Below are 18658 nucleotides of genomic sequence, written 5' to 3'. Positions count from 1 at the left end.
GATTTCCAAACTAGACATCTTGAGAGGAGATAATTGCCAAATTAAGCTGCTTGCCGGCGACTCGTCGAACGCCCGACGCTCCCTGCATCTCAAGATGACTGAAGCCTCTATCCTGCCTTTCTGGATATCAATCTACGTTGCTACATGATTTTCGTCCCATCTTCAGGCGTCTCAATACCAGACGACACTCTTTAGTCGCTTCGCGGGCAGATGCGACAGTTTCAAGTTTTCCGCTGGCAGGGCTGGACATACTCAGCTTTGGCGAACGGTGCGCTCGTTCACTGCACCTCCTGGGAGCTGGTTATGCTTGTTCTGATTCTTGCTCGTTCGGGCCGTACGCCGCAACTCGACAACGGCGCCCTGCTTTACGGTTTGCCCACGCCCGCAACACAGACCTCATATCTTCAGATACGAAAATCCTCTTTCAGTCCTTCAAAGACGTTCCGATCCCCTGGTCTGAGCTCAATTGACTTTGTTGGCACTCCCGAGCCAAGACCGAACTTCGCTGAAGTATGCCCATGGTTGGCGGGTAGAACAATCTACCAGAGTGTACGAGGCATTTGGTTGGCCTCGTTCGGGCCCGCCCGCCAAGCCCCTGGCGCCGTTCATCATCGGTCTCTCCATCGTACGAATATTTTCTTCTTTCTCTTTGGTCTTGAACCCCCGGGTACTCTATTACGCGAAGAGATCTCACATATTCCATGCCCGGCAACATCCAGATGATCGCCCTGATGCCATTGTCCGATACAAGCCAGACATGGGTTCCTCGTCTGTCCAGCCAGCCTCTCCAGTCATCACCAAGTAACAGTCACACTACCGCCTCGGCGCCAGATGTATTCGGTACATACGACTTGGCCTGGACCAAAAGTCCTCATGGCAGTAGGCACATAGTGGTACCTCCTGCAACGGCAATGAACAGGCATCACGGCCGGAATGCTTTAGCGACATGCAGAGATAAGCATATGCAAGTTGGTAAGCTATCCATCAGCTAACCCCAGACGGTGCAGACGGGCGCCAGACTGTTGGCTCACTCCCCTAGTGATCCCGCAACGGGCGGGCTCGCCTCGCCTCTACGCCGCGCCGTACTAAGGATTTTACAAAGCTTCCTACGCCGGGAGTGGCTGGAGAACAGAAATTTTCTTTTACGGTGGACAGCCCACTGAAGGCGGCATCTGCACGAGAACTGGGCAATGATCAGATCAGGTAATAGAAGACCGTCAGATGGCAGGAAGATCACCTATATTGGTGGAGGAGTGGCGGAAAGCTCCAGATTGGGGTTGTCGAGCCCCCGATCCTGGCCTCCTTCGTTCCATATGAGGACAATACTCAACTGCCCTTACCCTTCATACAGCTATATCCACCGCAACTATACCGTTTCCCATCATCATTATTCCCGTCGCCTTGCTTCTCTTTCCCGTCTCGCGTCAGCAGTCGCTTGGACACCTCGAGACTGATGTGCCAGCCATAACCCCTCACCTTACCTATCCCCCGCTCGCCCACTTTCCCATTTACCCCAACTGGCAGTTAGACTGGTGCTGGATGCCGCCGCCGGATCATCATGGGTGTGTGCGGATCGAGACGACCGGGGTGCCGGGGGGAGTTGGTAGGGCCTTGCCGGGACTGCGATTCCGATGCTTGAAACATTACGCTAGAAGCAGGGCCGATTCCCAACGGGCCTTACGGCGCGACGGCAAACTCTGCCCTTGGCTCCATAGTGGTCCTTTCGAAAAGACAGGCCGCTTCTTTCAACGGGTTATTGACGTGTATGTAGTAGATGGGGAGGGGCAAGAGGTTACTTGGCACGGCTCAAACATCAGCAGATGGTGACATGAAGCTTTCAGGGGAACGACCCCAGAGCCGTAAGAAAAGACCTACTCATTTCGGTGGCATTCATGGCGCCGATCCAATTGCGAGCATGCATCGCACGGGACATCTGTCAACCCTCATCTGCCTGCTCGGCTAGCTCGACCCAGACTCTGCGGCCTTGGCCACCGAAAGGCCGGGTTCTTTTGACATTTGCGTCTCATTTCATTCAACCACCCCCCGGTCTCCTCCCCCGCGCGCGGGCGGTTTGCCTGCCGCAGGCCCCAACCACCTTGATGTTGACGCCCATCTCGCCAATGTCGGGGTCTGGACCCGATGCCGCGAAAGGCATTCCGCGACTATGGGTTACACTGTAAACATGAAAGTCGGTGGCCTCGGCCGGGACACGATACTTCCCGTCCCTGGCCTGTCGCTTGGATGCACCTTTGCCGCGCAGGGCATTTGACGCTTACCTTGCACGCCGGTTAATTACTTCCGCTTGGTGGTATGAAAGGACGTGTCCACTGTGGCCATGGGTTCACCTTGTGGAATAGCCCCGGTCGATTATGATGTTGACCTCATCTGACACCCATAGTTCGAGTCTGATATTGACATCAAAGTAGCCATTTACAATGGACGAACCTGGCTTCTAGACTTTCTTGCCGTGTTAGTGGCCCACGCCCGAGGTATGGGTTTCGGCCCGCCAATGGCCAGAGCCAACTCTTCGGCGTGCAATGCTAGCTTAATGCTTGGTTGGCAGGAAGCCGTTATGAGGATTGCCAATCTGCACGTGCTATGGAACGCCAAGGTCGCCCTTTTTTGGAGGCTCAGCCTTTGGAGTAGGGATCATCTTCCCGTCGTCCGGATTGCCCAGCCATGGCGTTGGAAATCAGCAGGCATAGAGGTTGTTAACCCGGACCTTTTGACTGCAAGAGAGTCTTTTTGAGGCGATCAGCGTGGACAAGGATACGGTCGGCACTGTGCCGAAGACTTACAAGGGTGATGTTGATGTTTGAAATGCATGCGCCGTGAGATGTGGTGGCGAAAGTGTTGGCAGCGATGATCGTTGCCCCGGCAGTCCTGACATATTGGTTTTCAAGGGGAATACATCAACTTGAGAATAGCTTCACGTTTCTCCTGCTGATGAGATGATCTAACATCGTTTTGAAAAAGCCCAATGGGAACATAGCCAACTCAATTTGTCTGACCGTGGCTTTTATGCAAAGTCAGAATAGTCATAAGGTAATGAGACTCAGTAGTATTGTTGCCATTGTGAACTACTAGTAGCCATTCCCTGACTGCTAGTACATGTAACTGAAGAGATTACTTCACAAAGTGAAGTATAAGTCAAACATGTAACCGGTCCGGTGATCGGTACATGTATGAATAGGTACTTGAAGTACTTGAGTACTCGAATTTTTAGGTACGAGCAGAAACACTTTGGGGGTTGTGGAAGACATCCTCGGGATCCCAATGTCTCTTGATATCTTCCAGAGCAGTAAGGCTCGACCCCCAGTATGACCTCTGAGCATCTCTAAGCTCCGTGTCCACAAATCCTGGATAGGTACCAGTCGCCCAGGAAGAGTGTTCATCAGCTTCCGGTGAAAGTCTCCAAGACTGGTGCGAGTCGCCTTTGAAGCATCCGGGGCGTATGATTGATAGAACATGACCTTATCTCTGTGAGCGTAGGATGTGCTGCCAACAGGAACCTCTGCAACAGCACCACCAGCAGCCTGGAACTTGATAGACCAATTTTCTTCCATAAGCTCAGATGACAGACTAGCGAGAACACTGGCAATCTCTGTCCTGGACAGAATGTCCTTACTGCTCAAGCCCAAACTCTTCGAGTAAAGCTTGTTCGGGGTGGAAGCCGTATGAAGAGCCTCTTCGACAGCGAGGTGAGCAAGAGATTTCTCCCAGGTCTCTTGACGAGTTGTGATAGGGGTATCAGTGGTTTGAATGCGCCTGAGAATACCACTTTGCTCAAGCTCTGCCTCTGAGCCGAACCAGGTAGAAGAGATGCGAGCACCCGACGGGCTGAAGATCATTTCTGTACTGAAACGGTTGTCGAGTGCAGGGTCGGTGGCAACAGACTGCCAGGTGTGGAAGACATCAGCAATCTCTGCTGGGTGGCTGTACAAATGACTTTGGCTCAGGTGAAGAACACTTGATGGCGCCGGGTGAGTACTCATGACAAATTCGGTGACGATGCCGAATCCAGCACCGGCTCCTCTCATAGCCTAGAGAGGTATGTCAGCAATTAGGGCATGCAGGATTGCTGTCAGGGGAAACTTACGAAGAACAAGTCCGAGTTCTCCTTGGAGCTCGCGCGTACGACCGTCGCGTTTGCCGTGACAACCTCAACTTCAACCACATGATCCAGGGTGGTGCCCCACATACGGGACATCGGGCCAATTCCACCCTGAACACAACTTGTCAGTGTTCGTCTGTGAGAGCTTGACATACTTGTGCTACTTACAACGGTAGCGTGGCCTCCGATGCCGATGCCGAAGCACATTCCATGAGGAATTGCTCGCTGGGAGGTGCCCAAGTGCTCATCGATTCGGCCGAGTCTCGTACCGCCACCAACTCTGATGTTGTTTGAGCTGGAGTCTTGCGTATATTGAAAGTGTTTCATGTCTACTGATACGGCACCGTCTTCGCCTCCGAGGCCTTGTTATACAGTTAGCAATCGGGATATTTTGTTATTCCAGCACGCAACACTAGGCAAGGCATGGGAATAGCGAACCATAGTTGCTACCATCAAAAGTTAGTAATAGAACGTCAAGTCTCTATGTTGAAGGTCGAACTCACCCCCAACTGTGACTTCCTGCAGTCGCCTGGACTTTGACTCCATGCTTGGCTGCGCAAGCTACAACGTTGGCAACCTCTTGGGCGTCTTTAGGCCTGACGATCGCCGCGGGCGTGACTGTGCGACCGAGATTGAAAGGCGCCATCCACGTAGCTTCTCCCGCATCTTTTTGACTAGGAAACTGTACGCAATCTGACCTTCCGGCACAGACGTTGCTCAGGCACGACTCGATCGAGGAGGTTGGCTTGTAGACAGGCCCTGGAGCAAAGTAGGTCTGCATGGTGAGGCCTGCCAGTACTGTGGCAGCACCAATGGACCAAGAGTTCCACTGCACTCCTTTGGTAGCCTTCTCTAACCTAGAGGGTTGACGATGATACGAAGTGGACATGATGAGATGTGCTAGAAATAGCTGTGACTTTTGTATGAGGTTGAAGATATGTGAATTGCATGTGGTGAGACCATTGGTTTGAGACGAAAATGGCCACTTCTTATAACTCCAGGACAACTAAGATACCCGACAGCATACGAGAGTCTCTTGACCGCTTTGTCAACTACTGACCTACTAGAAGGCATGTGATTGTGGTGATGGACGGCCGCTTCGGACAGTGGACGTTTGCCGGACCCGGCCCCGCATCGCCGATCGGTCTCAGCCCGGGTGTTCAGAATCCGTGGATCGGCGAACTTTGATAACGCAGCTGGCTTCCCCTTGGCTAATTACAACGATTACCGCGCGTAACGCGGTACCCAATTGCAGGGATTTCGTGCAACGAGCTTGAAACTGGGTATATGTTTCGGGGTGAGCCCCGTCAGGAACGCTCAACTTATAACCCTTTACGGGTTGATGATGTCTTGGATCGTTCAGCTCCGCCAAAACTATCAAGACATTAGCCCCAATGCATTCTCCATATGCTAGCGCATCTGTTCTTATAACTTTGTTGAAAGCAGAATAGTACGCATAGGCGCTGTTGATCGATCCGTATCCTTGGCTTCTTAAATGTCTAGATGCTCGTTCTGAGTTAGGTGTGTCTCATTCTTGGGTCTCTTGTCTTAGACTCTCGAACCCTCCGAATACCCGTCAGTCAGCCGCTGTTCCACATCTAATACATCGCGATTCCCTCCATCAGATCCGAGACAAAATGCACAAGTAACTACGTCATGCCCCGAATGGAAGACACCATTCTAACCAAGTGAGGAATCCCATATGTCGCGACACAGCGCCTTCATGACATCACATTTAGTGATTATTCACAGGAAACTGACACCCGAAGAGCAGGATAGTAGAATAGTCAGTAAACACTAAGATAAGGACGTTCACTGTTCACTCAGATGTGGCTGCCTTACTTAATTTTCCCCCCTTAGGAAACCCAGTCTTGGCCGACTATTGTAACATATCAAGCCCGAGAATGGCAAGTTTCACTCCTATGGACAAAAGAGTAGAACATCAATCACGCCAATACAAGTTATGCTGACCATTCATACTATTCGAAGTATATGCGCCATCGAGATGGGTCAACGTGGCGCGATGCTGACTTTCGATGGTTTCACCTTCCTGTACACCAGTAGTAATTGTTTAAAGTAGCTTGCCTATATCCTAAGCATCGTGAGAACGCATGTGTACTTCACGATACTTGAGGAGACCATTGAGGACTTCACTATCTGAGTAAGTGGGTTCAACAGCACCATCTGAATATCTTAGTACGGACTAATACGGTACATCACGCTCCATCGCGGATGAGCTTTTCAAGCTTCAGATCTCCACTGTTACTCATTCCTCGCCAGTCATATCTCTCTACCCCTTGTCAACCTCCACCGCTTCCCGCCAGTCTTCCAACAAGATACTTAGTTCCCACAATGGCGTGTCCTATTATAACACCTTGGCCCCAAGCAAACGCTATAAGTCTAACAAGTTGCGGTCAAATTATAATCTTATTCCATCTTGGTCGCCTTCAGGGGATCCAGCGAGCTGGTGAAGTCAGCGGCCTTGGTGGCCATATTGGTGGGGAAGCTCAGATGCTCGTGAATCCACTTCCACTGCCCATCTGCGTTCTTCCGTGCGATGCCCGTCCTTCTAAAAGCTGTGTCAAATGGCACACCGCCAGCTGTTCCCCAAGTATGCTGTATCATGGTGGAATAGGCATACTCTTTGGACAGAGCTGTGATCTCGATGTCCTTGTACTCCATATTGCCGTCGTTCCAATACGGGAAGATGGAGTCAAAGTGCTCTTTGAAGCTGCCCCGGATGGTGTTGCCGAACATGTCGTAGCTGAGCATGTCATCAAAATCATAGAATCGTCGAGCGCCCACCATTCCATTGTGGTAGTCTTCGCGCGACTCCTTGTTCCAGTAATGCAACCAGCCGCGGTAAAGCTGGTCCATAACTTCTTGCTCTTCTGTCGCTAATTCTTCTTTGTGATACTTCAGTGTGCAGGTCAGCCTAGGCCTTATCTGTGGAATTACGATGAAATAGCATCACTAACCTTGCTGGCTGGCATGTGGAGGAATTCAATTTGCTTTCGAACGTCGACATACTCGCTCTTTTACCTGTCAGATTCATCTGCTCGAGTGGAATTTGGCGATACTGACAGCATCTTCGACAAAGCCTTTATCGTTCATATTGAGTGTACTTGCAGAGTAATCAAGGAATTGTGTCTCTCTTGTGGATGGTTTAGCAACTAGTGGAAACGGGAGTCGTGACAGTGAGCAATGTCTCCATATTTAGATTTCGTCGTAAGCCCGAAATCACCGCAGTCGGCCATGCGGCCCACGCAGTCGCGGACAGATTCCAGCCATGAATTAGTCCGTCCGAATCACTATTCGCAAGTTTCGCAACGACTTGCAAATGTCAAAATTGCCAGAATCAATTACACAATGACGGTATGAGAGCGAGCAAAGGCAAATGGATCAAATTAGACCCGCCAATTGAGCAAAACCTGCGAAAGTTTGCCCGCACCTACGTAAGCTCATGGGGCGATGGCCTCTCGCATCCAGCGCCGTTATTCAGCGGTATCATAAAGATGCATGCGGTTCTACCTCATATCTCTCTTTTCAGTCGATTGCATGATCATTGGTCTCATCCGCTAGACTTCCTACCCTACCTAGTCTATTCTTAATTTTCTTTATAGTTGCTTCCCAGCAAAATGGGTTCCCTGTCTTCTCCCGAATATGATGCCATCATCGTTGGTGGTGGCTTCGCCGGATGTTATGCCCTCGACCAACTCCGAAAGGCCGGATTCAAGACCCTTGTGATCGACGACGCAGCCGATCTTGGCGGCGTCTGGTACTGGAACTGCTACGCTGGAGCACGTGTCGACACACCTGTGCCTCTCTATGAGTTCTCTGAAGAAGAGATCTGGAGACCGTGGACCTGGTCCGAGAAGTATCCCGGAAGAGAAGAAATCCGAAACTACTTCCAGCATGTCGAGTCCAAGCTGAATCTCAAGAAAGACATTATGTTCAATACCCGCGTTGTCAGTGCCGACTTCGACAAGATTGGCTCTCACTGGACCATCACCACTGGCGACAATGTCGTCTTGACCGCCCGATACTTCATTCTTTGTACTGGTTTCGCTGCAAAGCCAAACATTCCAGATTTCAAGGGCCTTGATTCCTTTGCTGGAGTCTTGTGTCACACCTCGAAGTGGCCTCAGAAGGGCATTGACTTTAAGGGAAAGCGGGTTGGTATCGTTGGCAACGGCTCAAGTGGCCTCCAAGTCATCCAGGAGATTGCCCCCGAAGTTGGCCACCTGACAGTCTTCCAACGCAGCCCAACCTACGCCCTTCCCATGCGACAAACTCCCCTTTCTGCTGAAGACCAGAAGAAAGAAACCTACAAGGAGCTTTATGAGCTTCGTAAGAATACTTTTGCTGGCCTTGACTTCGAGTTCAATCCTCAAGCCTGTGCCGGGACAGCTGCAGAGGAGCGCCAGGCATTTTTTGAGAAGATCTGGGCGAAGGGTGGATTGTCTTTCTGGTTGGGGACATATCAAGATGTTATCAGGAACAGAGAAGCCAACCAACACGCATACGAATTCTGGCGCAGCAAGGTCTTGGAGCGCGTCCACAAGCCCGCGATGCAGGAGCTTCTGGCCCCGGAGAAGCCACCATACTACTTCGGAACCAAGCGAGCTACTCTCGAGCAGAGATACTACGAAGTCTACAATGGTGACAACGTGGCTCTCATTGACACCAAGGTCAATGCTATCGCGGAGGTTGTCCCCGACGGTGTCTTCACCGCCGATGGCGAGCTGCACAAGTTCGACGTCCTCATTCTTGCTACCGGGTTTGACTCGGTGACGGGAGGTATCTTGGCGATCGATATCAAAGGCGAGAATGGACAGTCATTGAAGGAGAAGTGGGCGAAGGGTACGACGACGTACCTTGGAATGATGACCGCTGGGTTCCCCAATGCACTGTTTGTCTACGGGCCTCAGGGTCCAACATCATTCTGCAACGGACCTACGTGTGCCGAGCTCCAGGGCGGTTGGATCCGCGACACGCTTGTCTACCTACGAGAGAACGGCAAACGCTACCTTGACCCTCGTTCGGATGTAGAGCAAGAGTGGCGGGATCTTGTCAATCGTATTGGAGACGAGACTCTACTGCCCCAGACCAAGTCTGAGTACATGGGAACCAATATTCCAGGGAAGCCCAAAGGTAAGAATTTAGCCCATCTCCCCTATCTACTCAATACTCAAATGTAACCGCTGACTTCGAAGCAGAGATGCTCAACTTCCTTGGCGGCGTAGTCGAGTATACTCGACGCATCAATGACTCGCTCAATACGGGCCTCAAGGATTTCGTCGTCCAGTGAGAGGAGATAGAAAGCAATTATCGAGGAGAAAGGTGCGGGGTTTGGTTAGCTCGTGAGTCGTCCATAGGAATATACCACCTTTTCTTTCCTGTTGCGGAAGCTCGGCGCCGACCAGGCGTTGTTCCCGGTTGCACGGCGCGGCAGCTTGCATACTGTGTTCCTCGGCGGTGTCGCATCGGGTTCACGGCCAACAGAAAACCCCGATGCGGTGAGCGGCCTACTCCGTGCGAGCAATGGCCAGCCACCTGCAGGCTACGGACCGGTCCGTAGTGTCTTCCAGCCCTGGTCCGGCAGTCGTAAAGCAATGATGGGCACATCCATTACGAGGGAGGTGGCGGAATCAAAAGTGAGATTGTACAACGGATCACATCATGCAATAACATCGCTAACTTATCAAGCGCCGGCTACACGCCAAGAAACTGAGTAATGGAGTGGAGCCATGGTGTTACAGATGTACTGGGGACTTCATAGGCGTCAAGAGGAGGCTTCTGCGGTATCACATTGCGGACATAAAGACTATTAATTCCAGCGTTGGACCTGGAATCAGTTGAGTTGTTGAGGCAACTAAGACGAACAACTCAGTCTACATTATCATGATGGCTCTGAGCTCCCTTTTGTTGACGGAAACGCAGCCGCTTGCCCACATTGCTTTATTGACACTCAGTTCTTCGTTGCTCTTTTATCTAGCCCGAGGCCTTTACCAAGCCTATTTTTCGCGGTTGAGCCACGTTCCAGGTCCCAAGTTGTGGACCATATTCCCATTCATTCCCAAATTTAAGATACTGTTCGGCACCATCGACCAAGATATTCGCGAGTTTCACAGAAAATACGGCAACGTTGTACGCTACTCACCAGAGGCAGTGACGTTTACGACAAGCCAGGCCTGGAAAACTATTTACGGCCATGGGCACGGGCAGTTCGCAAAGTACAGTGCCTCGAAGCAACTCGACCCTGACTCCAACATCCTCGACGCCGATGATGTCAACCACGCTCGAATTCGTCGAGGAGTAGCCCACGCTTTCTCACCACGGTCTCTGGCTGAGCAAGAGCCGATCATTCACGACTATGTTGATAAGCTCGTACGAAGGCTATCAGATGTGGCTGAATCCCGAATGCCGACAGAGATGGGAAGATGGTTCCATATTGCTTCCTTCGATATCATCGGCGACCTGACGTTTGGAGAGTCTTTGGGTGGCCTCGACAATAACGAGTTCCATCATGTGGTAACTTCTGTCCTCATGTTTATCGAGCGAGCTAAAAAGCTCTTCGAACTCAATACACTGCTGGGCCCGCTCTCGTGGATTATCCTGCCGATCTTAGCGCGAGATGTTCAAAAGGGCTTCATGGACCAATTTGACTACACCAGGAAGGCCGTAAACAAACGATTGGAGAATAACTCTGAAGCCACTCGCAAAGATTTTATGCAAGGTCTGCTCCGTGGAAGAGACGAGAAGACTATCAACTCCACCGAAGAGATTGTCACAAACTCGAATACCCTCTTCGTCGCCGGCAGTGATACCACGGCAACTTTGATGACGGCTTGCACTTTCTACCTCTTGTCAACGCCTCATGCGCATAGAAGAGCAGTTGAAGAAGTCAGAGCTGCGTTCAAGTCACCTGGCGAAATTAACTTTACGGATGCGACAACACGTCTGCCTTACCTTCTCGCTGTGCTCAACGAGACCTTCAGACTCTATCCACCCGTGCCGACTTCGCTTGAGAGAATTGTTCCAGACACAAAAGAACCAACATACATTGAAGGAATATTTTTCCCTCCAGGAGTAAGTGCTTGATTGTATTTACCTCTCTGCTCGTCTCAGCTTGAAAATTTGCTGACAGAGGCGTGTTGAAGACTCGTGTTGGGGTTCATCACTCCGCTGCCGGTCTCTCAGCTTCCAATTTCGCTGAGCCAGAGAGCTTTGCTCCTGAACGATGGCTTCCCAGTGTTGCTAAAGACCCTACGTCTCCATTCTATGCGGACAAGCAGGACGCTGTTCAGCCATTCTCGTATGGCCCTCGCAATTGCATCGGGAAGCACTTGGCATACAATGAGATGCGCGTTATTATTGCGCGACTGCTATGGGAATTCGATATGAAGCTCGATTCATCTTCGACCAAGTGGACACAGCCATATTCTAAGCACAAAGCCTGGGCCATCTGGAAGAAACCACCTCTGGTGGTGCATATTGAGAGACGTCCTTTGGCAATCTAAAACCTGGCCATAAGTGGGATTGAAGTCTCTTTCAACGTCAGCCACTAGGGTCCTTACATTAGTAACAGTCTAGTTGATTGGTATTCAAAAGAAGAGCATGATCAGCTTCAACGCCGCAATTTTGCTCTACTATCTGCGAGGACAATTCTACACATTGCTAAGGACCCAGGCCTCCCATTATCTTCAGAATCTTGCTTATCGGGCTCTTGAGCTTGTCTGCCTTCTTCCAGTATCCTGCAGCCGCCAAACCGGTGACCACCAAAAAATCCATGTCCAACGTTTGAGGGGGGACAAACAATTCAAAAACCGGACTGGGGTCGCCCGCTTGACCTTCAGGCTTTCCTGACCATCTTGCTAAAAGTCGATTACCATCGGTCTTAAGGTACAGCGTGTTCATCGACATGGTATTTTTGGACATAACCCATCGGTAGTTGCAGCCGTTAAAGTTGATTTCGTGTCCGTGGCTGTAGTCCGTAAGCCCCAGGCTTAGCTCTAAACCGCGCAGGGTGATTTGCGTTCTTGAGGACATGGTGTGGTATTTGATGATACCAACGGCATTGCCTGCGGGGACCTGCGCTCTGGGTTCTGCGGAGACAATCGCTAGTACGCCGTTTTCATTGCTCTCGTTGACAGTCCACACTGGGAATTGTCGTCCGCTCTGATCTACGCGATATATGGTTCTTTGAGTTCCGCCGTAGACATCTCTGACTTGGAGAGTTTCGCATACTGGGAGGTTGATTTTCGAGTCTTTGATGTAGTCATCGGTGATTTCATACCAGCCCATAATGAAAATGGAACGCAGTGCGTGAGAAATCTGAATATATTTTGCTTGAGTCTTCGTATTTTAGGTAAAAGTCTAGCGATGTGTTATCGCATCAAAATGAAATCAGAGACCGAAAGCTATGTGGATAGCATCGTGGCTACCTAAGTAAACTCCGAGAATCGAGCAGGAGAATCCTTTTAAGATTGCCAGAAGACAAGACAGACCACATGATGTGTAGATGCACTTCGCCGCAAACCTATTCGGAAGAATAACATCATTGGATCTTTCCCGGCTTATTGAGACAGACTTGCCCAAATTGGGAAGTAAGAAGTCCTCAAAAGGTGCAAAGCAGCCAGGTTGTTCCGCTAGGTCTTACTTCTCTGACCAGTGCCAAGCGCGGCTCATCATCGCAAGCGAGCTTAACAGGGGTCGACAAACCTGTCGCGACTCGCCAGTCTAAGGTAGGTAACGCTCGAGAGTGGAACGGAGGACCCAATCATACCGGGTTATTGTTTGTGACCTCACAAATCTGTTTGGTTGAGTTCAATCCGACTGGATGTAAAACGTGTCTTTGCCAGACTCCGCCAGCTTGGCTCTGCATTGACCTTATCTATCTCGATGTTCCAGTATTATTGTGTTATTGACCTCTTCGGAACCGTTGAATTCGAAGAGAAAATGCTGTCAGCAGTGTATTCCAGAACCCATGTACCGGCTTCCCAGGTTTCCCAGTCCTCTTCCTTCGCCGCATCTCCAAGCATCTTAAGAGCCTTTACACGCCAAGTGTAAGTACCAGCCGGCACGGGAGCTTTGTTATCGTCGGAACCATCCCAATACCAGGTCGAACCGTTCCATGGGACCGCTGACGTACTCTGATAGGAGTTGGCCACTACTTTTCCAGTTTTTGCGTCTACCATGTGAATGCTCATGTTACGCGACTGCAAGAAGAGGAAGACCTCGATGCCGGGGAACTCATTGCCTGGGAAAGAAGCTGGAATATCTGCGGTGATATTCAGCGTGCAGGTGTAAACGCGGCCTGGTTCGGCATGTGATGCCTTCCCTGCAGTTACATTGTATGACGAGAGGTAAGATTTATCGCGGTTGATACTGTGTAAGGTAGTGAGGGGCGCGCCGAAGCCGGTGTATGGGAGCGAGAGTTTATTGACGTCGGTTGCACCCTTGGCTTCAACGTTGATGTAGCCGCCGAAATAGGAGACACGAGTTGAAGCTTCCGGCAGAGCAGGCTCCTTCGAGACTGAGACTGAAACAGTGGCAGTCTTTCCTGGGTCAACTGAGAGAGTTGTGGGGTTAATGCTGATTTCGGCGTATACTGGGTACACCACGGCCTCAGTAAGTTGGTAGCTATCCGGCTTCTCAAGAACATAGCCAGAGCTGGCTCCAACATGAGTCAGTTCGTAGGTGGTGGTCTCCAACCCGGTGTTCTTGATTGTGAAAGTCAACTCTTTGGGGCGGTTGGTCGTGTCGTTGAATGAAAGGGCGGAGGCGCTGAGTAATGTGGTCGAGTGAACTGCCCCCCACGCGTCAACAAGACCAGACCCTTGTTGGAAGACCGGCGCTAGGAAATTCCCTGTGTCTCCCCTTCCATCGTACCACTTGACAGGGCGGGATGTGGCTGCAATGACATTCCGGATCTCTTCAGAGCTGTAATCTGGATGCTTCTGTTTGACGAGGGCAGCGATGCCGGCGACAAACGGCGTGGCCTGGCTGGTTCCTGATAGAACATACTGGTCAATAACAGCTCCGCATAGCTCTCGAATAGACGTCCGACTTACCACTCACTACTCCGTAGCCCCCAAGCCATGCAGGGAAAGTGCTCAAGATATTTCCTCCGGGCGCATGGAATGCGGGCATGGATCCTGCTCGGAGAGTTGGACCCCAGCTGGTAAATACAGAGCTCATGAGGCCGGAGCGGTTATTGGCTTTGTAAGTGAGACTAACATCTGCAACAGAGACCTCATTGGCAAGGAACACTTGAACAGAGCCGTGCTTTGCCTTCGCATCCAGTAGTTGCTTTGCTGTGTCATAGTCCACTGTGACAGACCCTTTCTGGTTTGCTGCGGAGACCTTCAGGAAGAGCGGACCTTCGGAGACCGTATAGTTGCTCCAGCTATAGTACATGACATACGGGATGCCGAACTCTTTCGTGAGAGAGACTGTGGAGTTATCGGCTGCCATCCAGCATTGGTCGAACTGGGAGAGAAAAATGACTTTGGACAAATCGGCCGGCAAAGTAGACTTATCAGGGAGTAGCTGGCAACCATTGGTGTTTGGTGTGTCTGCAGTCCAGACCGTCAACCCTTCGTTTGATGGGAAATCGAACGGCATGCCAGGGACGAAACGAAGCGATCCGCCTTCACCTCCTGCAGTCCAATTGCCTCCCCAGTTGTAGTAAGGAGTTTGCGAGTTGTCGGTAGACCCAACGGCGGCGATAGCATCTGCCCCTCCAGGACTGGCGCCTGTGAAAATGCCAGGGCCACCGTTTCCAGCTACAAGAGAAACGTAGGTGCCGTTGTTGAACAGTCGCGTAGCCACGATAGACCAGGCGTCTTGAACCTATCAGTACTTCGCGTTCTTTGAGTTTGGAAATGCGAATGGGGCCGAATTACCTTCAGGAAAAGTGAGGGCACCCCCATACGAACATGAGATGACGTCGACGCCTCTTTCTGCAGCTTCAAGGAACGAGTTGATGATCGCGTCATCCGTAGTTCCTGAAGTACAACCTGTGATGCGGTAAAGCTCGTATGTGGCATCAGGGGCCACGCCAACGACACCAAATCTGCCCTCGTCACCCTTGGCTCCTACAATACCCAGAACATGCGTGCCATGGAAGGAACAGTTGTCACGAACATCATTGTCGCCGTCTGTCATGTCGTGGGCATAAACAATGTCGGTCTTACTGAGGCCCGGAGTATCAACGTCGAAACCGCTGTCAATGACTGCCACACGAATGCCTTTACCCGTGATATTGCTGGCGTGTAGCTTCGACACTCCAGTATCAATGTGCGTTGGCAAGGTGTCGGCTGCGATACCACCTCTTGCGTGGAGAGTTGAGATCTGGGACAAGTCGCGCTTGGACGATCCATGAATGCTGCTTCCCCAATCGCTGTCAGAAATGCCTGGAATTCTCGGCATGTGGACGGCCGGTGCTGCTGAAGTTACAGGCCAGGCTTTCTGAATGCCATCGATCGACTGTAGAGTCGAGAGTACCGCTTTCCGAGAAACTCCATCGTTGGTACAGTCAACGTTGAAAGATCCGCCTTGGAATATGGCGTGAGTGAAATGATATCGCGAAGATGCAGTGCAATCCAAGCCAGTGGCTGCCAGAGATGTCTGTGTACGGCTGATGAGATCCGCTGGGCTCTGTAGCCATGTTAGTGGCATCTACGCTATCGAGATACACTTGGGTGGCTTTACCAACTGCACGGATGCATCGAACTCAACAACAAAGGCGTCATGATAATCAGAGACAACCGACCATGGGAGGCAAGCTGCGAAGGCAGCCTGCTTAACGAATGACTTCATGATGGTCTCGCGGACAGCTGAGTAAACCAGAAATTTCCACCGTTCTTCTTCGGCCACGATCAATAATCGCTTCAATCCTTATAAAAGACCTGCGGTCCCTGGGAAAGACCCCTGACTCGCGCAGACCATCGCTTGGTCACTACTGTAGAGTGCAATACGGGCTTTCGCTTTCGGCGCAAGCCGAATTGCCAGTGGTTGAACTCTAACAGATTGAGCGTAATTACCGACTTCTCCGTACACCTCCCGTACAATCCTCGACGCCCTTCTTGCGTCTTGTCACAGAAATAGCATAAAGGGGTCGGCTCTGGATTTCCGTTCTGTCCACTAAGTATCCTTTGGCCTAGTGAGAACCCGACCTCTTAGCGTGCAGTTCGCACAATGTCATTGTATCTTTTGAGATTTGCACGTGGCCAGACCATGCCTCCATGTCTTTTAACAAAGCATTGACTTGGGAACTGAGCCTGAATTTCTGCTCAAGCAAACGTTTCGTGCGATGAACTGACACCCAGCGCCCACAAAATCCCAGATTCGTTCCTACTTTGAAGGCAGGCGACCGGACCATATATGTCTGTACCCGCTCCGGTCTGGCTGCACCGAGACGTCCGTATTTGTATTTGTTTGAACGGCCGAAACAGTGAAGCATCTCTCGTAGGCCCGCTAGACCGGGGTCGAGAGTCAAACAGCTCACAGGCCAGCCCTCGTGGTTAAATGCCCCCAGCCTGGTGCCCTTGCAGCGCCTCTTCAGCTACAAGTATGGATCAGGATACTGTTCACATCTAATGAGCTGCAAATATGTAGTGTCGTTTGCTGCGGTCATTAGTGGCGCTGGCATATGTGCTCATCTCCAAGTCCTGTCGATTTTGTTCACCACGTCCTCGTGCAGCAATCCAAAACAGATTTCTGATTTCGTGACTCATGTCGCCTGACGATGTACCAGGTACCTTGGCAGTTGAAATTTTCGAAGATGGTCGAAGGTTGCCCAGGATCGCTAGACAAGCTTCTTTGATATCAGACTACTAGGTAGATACCTAAGAACCTAGTGTCCCACCCACGTTCGTGGCAAAACCGGCGCTATTGAGTATGGGCACATCGGGCACATCGGGATATGCAGAACATAACGATGAATATTACGACCATGCGGTTGGTTTTCAACCTACACACATGTAGTTCCAATGCCCCATGAAGTAAAGACCACCTGAACTCTATCAATCTCTGCCAACAGCCCATTTGGAAGCATCCCTCAACCAGGAAAAGACCATGTCTGTTCCCTTTGACCCATGTCTAGCAACAAGGCCCCTCTTTGGGTCAGGGTCTGGGCCCGGCGCGTTGAAAGCTTCGACCAAGCGCGTATTATCTTTGCCAACTTCCAGAATTGATCCTCCGACAAGGGCCTTCTCCTCGACACATCGTAGCATAGCCTCAGCAACTTCTCTTGGGGTGACCCAACCGTCCTGAGCTTCGTCCAGATTGATCAGCTTCTCCGGATGCTCGGTCCAGAGCGGTGTCCGTACGACACCCGGTGCAACAGCGTTGACGCGGACCCCATCTGTATCTTCCAAGCGAGCAAGACTGCGGACAAACCCGGTGATAGCGAATTTGGAGGCTGCGTAGAGAGGAGCGTTGATGTTTGCAACCTGTCCAGCCACTGATGAGATGTGAACTATGCGCTTTGGGTTCTCGGGCGAAGCTTTGATAGAAGGTGGCAGGGCGGCGTTCGTTGCCTCCTTAGGATGAAGCCAGTATGAGATTGCCAGCTGCGTGGAACGGATGGGATGGGTGATATTGATGTCAAGCAGAGCATATTTTCCGCCGTCTGCACTGTCCTTGCTCTCGGACGACCCAGGAGGGTGCCAGAAGTTGGACCAGTGCGGCTCATAGACACCCGCTCCAGGACAGAAGATGTCGAAACTCCCAAATTCCTCGATGGCGACCTTGAACATGTTGGTTAGTGCCGGCCATGAGGTCACATCGGTCTTGACGAAGACTGCGCGTGGCCTGGCGTTTGACTTGTCTTGGTTGCTCGAGACGAGCTGCTCCGCCTCCGGCCGAAGAGCGAGGTCAGCAATGACGACATTGCAACCACGCTCAATGAGCAACTCGGCAAAGGAAAAGTTGATACCTAGATTTGATTGAATTACTAAGGATTTTTGCGAAGGTGAGAGATCCGCTGGGTTGATACCTGAGCCTGCCCCTGTGATGATGGCCGTCTTTCCGGCCACGGTGTATGGCGGGATTGATTTCTTGATGGGGTCTGTCATGTCGCCGAATATGTCGGAAGTATGGAAAGACCAGCCGGTAATCGATAGATATTTGATAGCCCGCGTTTGCAGTTCACGAAGGCGATCCTTTGAAATGATGCACCACGGTGTTGTGAGAGTTTTACGGAAGACAACTTGTTGGTCTGAATAATGATTACCTTGGGGCATATCAGTAGAGGTAAGTAGCGCATCGACAGCGTCGGCGAGGGGTGACAGCATGGATCGGCTTGGACACGCTCGCAAGGCCGACGATCGGACCCCGAGCTATGTCGTATGAGACGAACTGGCGAAATACAAGTCCACGCCGTGCTGTAACGCCATGTGTGGCTTCTCCACGGGGTGTGCTCCGTTTACCCCGCAGAGGAGCTGGTTGGGACGAGTGAAGGCATGGCTCATCCAGGCGCTTAGACTTGCCTCAAGTAGATACCGTGACACCACAACAATTTTAACCACCTATGCC

The 18658-nt window shown here is 51.2% G+C and overlaps 5 protein-coding genes across 5 annotated transcripts; 1 reads left to right on the top strand and 4 right to left on the bottom strand.

The window, feature by feature from the left end:
* Positions 1-3222: 3222 nt before the first annotated feature.
* On the bottom strand, positions 3223-5003 carry N0V96_006276 (uncharacterized protein; the record flags this gene model as incomplete). Its single annotated transcript, XM_065757663.1, has 6 exons — positions 3223-3327; positions 3372-4043; positions 4100-4225; positions 4283-4476; positions 4553-4560; positions 4618-5003. 6 exons carry the CDS (start codon positions 5001-5003, stop codon positions 3223-3225), a joined length of 1491 nt encoding a protein of 496 aa, XP_065613580.1.
* Positions 5004-6541: 1538 nt separating this feature from the next.
* N0V96_006275 (uncharacterized protein) lies at positions 6542-7107 on the bottom strand (the record flags this gene model as incomplete). The annotated part of the gene is made up of 2 exons (XM_065757662.1): positions 6542-7030; positions 7093-7107. 2 exons carry the CDS (start codon positions 7105-7107, stop codon positions 6542-6544), a joined length of 504 nt encoding a protein of 167 aa, XP_065613579.1.
* Positions 7108-7752: 645 nt separating this feature from the next.
* Positions 7753-11637, top strand: N0V96_006274 (uncharacterized protein; the record flags this gene model as incomplete). Its single annotated transcript, XM_053190870.2, has 4 exons — positions 7753-9268; positions 9334-9416; positions 10205-11206; positions 11278-11637. 4 exons carry the CDS (start codon positions 7753-7755, stop codon positions 11635-11637), a joined length of 2961 nt encoding a protein of 986 aa, XP_053051788.2.
* A 1392-nt stretch (positions 11638-13029) lies between these two features.
* N0V96_006273 (uncharacterized protein) lies at positions 13030-15550 on the bottom strand (the record flags this gene model as incomplete). The annotated part of the gene is made up of 3 exons (XM_065757661.1): positions 13030-14168; positions 14191-14964; positions 15025-15550. The coding sequence occupies 3 exons, from the start codon at positions 15548-15550 to the stop codon at positions 13030-13032; spliced, it is 2439 nt and encodes an 812-aa protein (XP_065613578.1).
* Positions 15551-17145: 1595 nt separating this feature from the next.
* N0V96_006272 (uncharacterized protein) lies at positions 17146-18198 on the bottom strand (the record flags this gene model as incomplete). The annotated part of the gene is made up of 1 exon (XM_053190873.1): positions 17146-18198. One exon carries the CDS (start codon positions 18196-18198, stop codon positions 17146-17148), a length of 1053 nt encoding a protein of 350 aa, XP_053051791.1.
* Between the last annotated feature and the right edge of the window lie 460 nt (positions 18199-18658).

Source organism: Colletotrichum fioriniae (genome assembly GCF_027942845.1).
Source record: "Colletotrichum fioriniae strain IMI 355084 chromosome Unknown scaffold_7, whole genome shotgun sequence".
NCBI lineage: Eukaryota > Fungi > Ascomycota > Sordariomycetes > Glomerellales > Glomerellaceae > Colletotrichum > Colletotrichum fioriniae.
The sequence above is the reverse complement of the archived record's forward strand: the minus strand, read 5'-3'. Positions and strand labels throughout refer to the sequence as shown.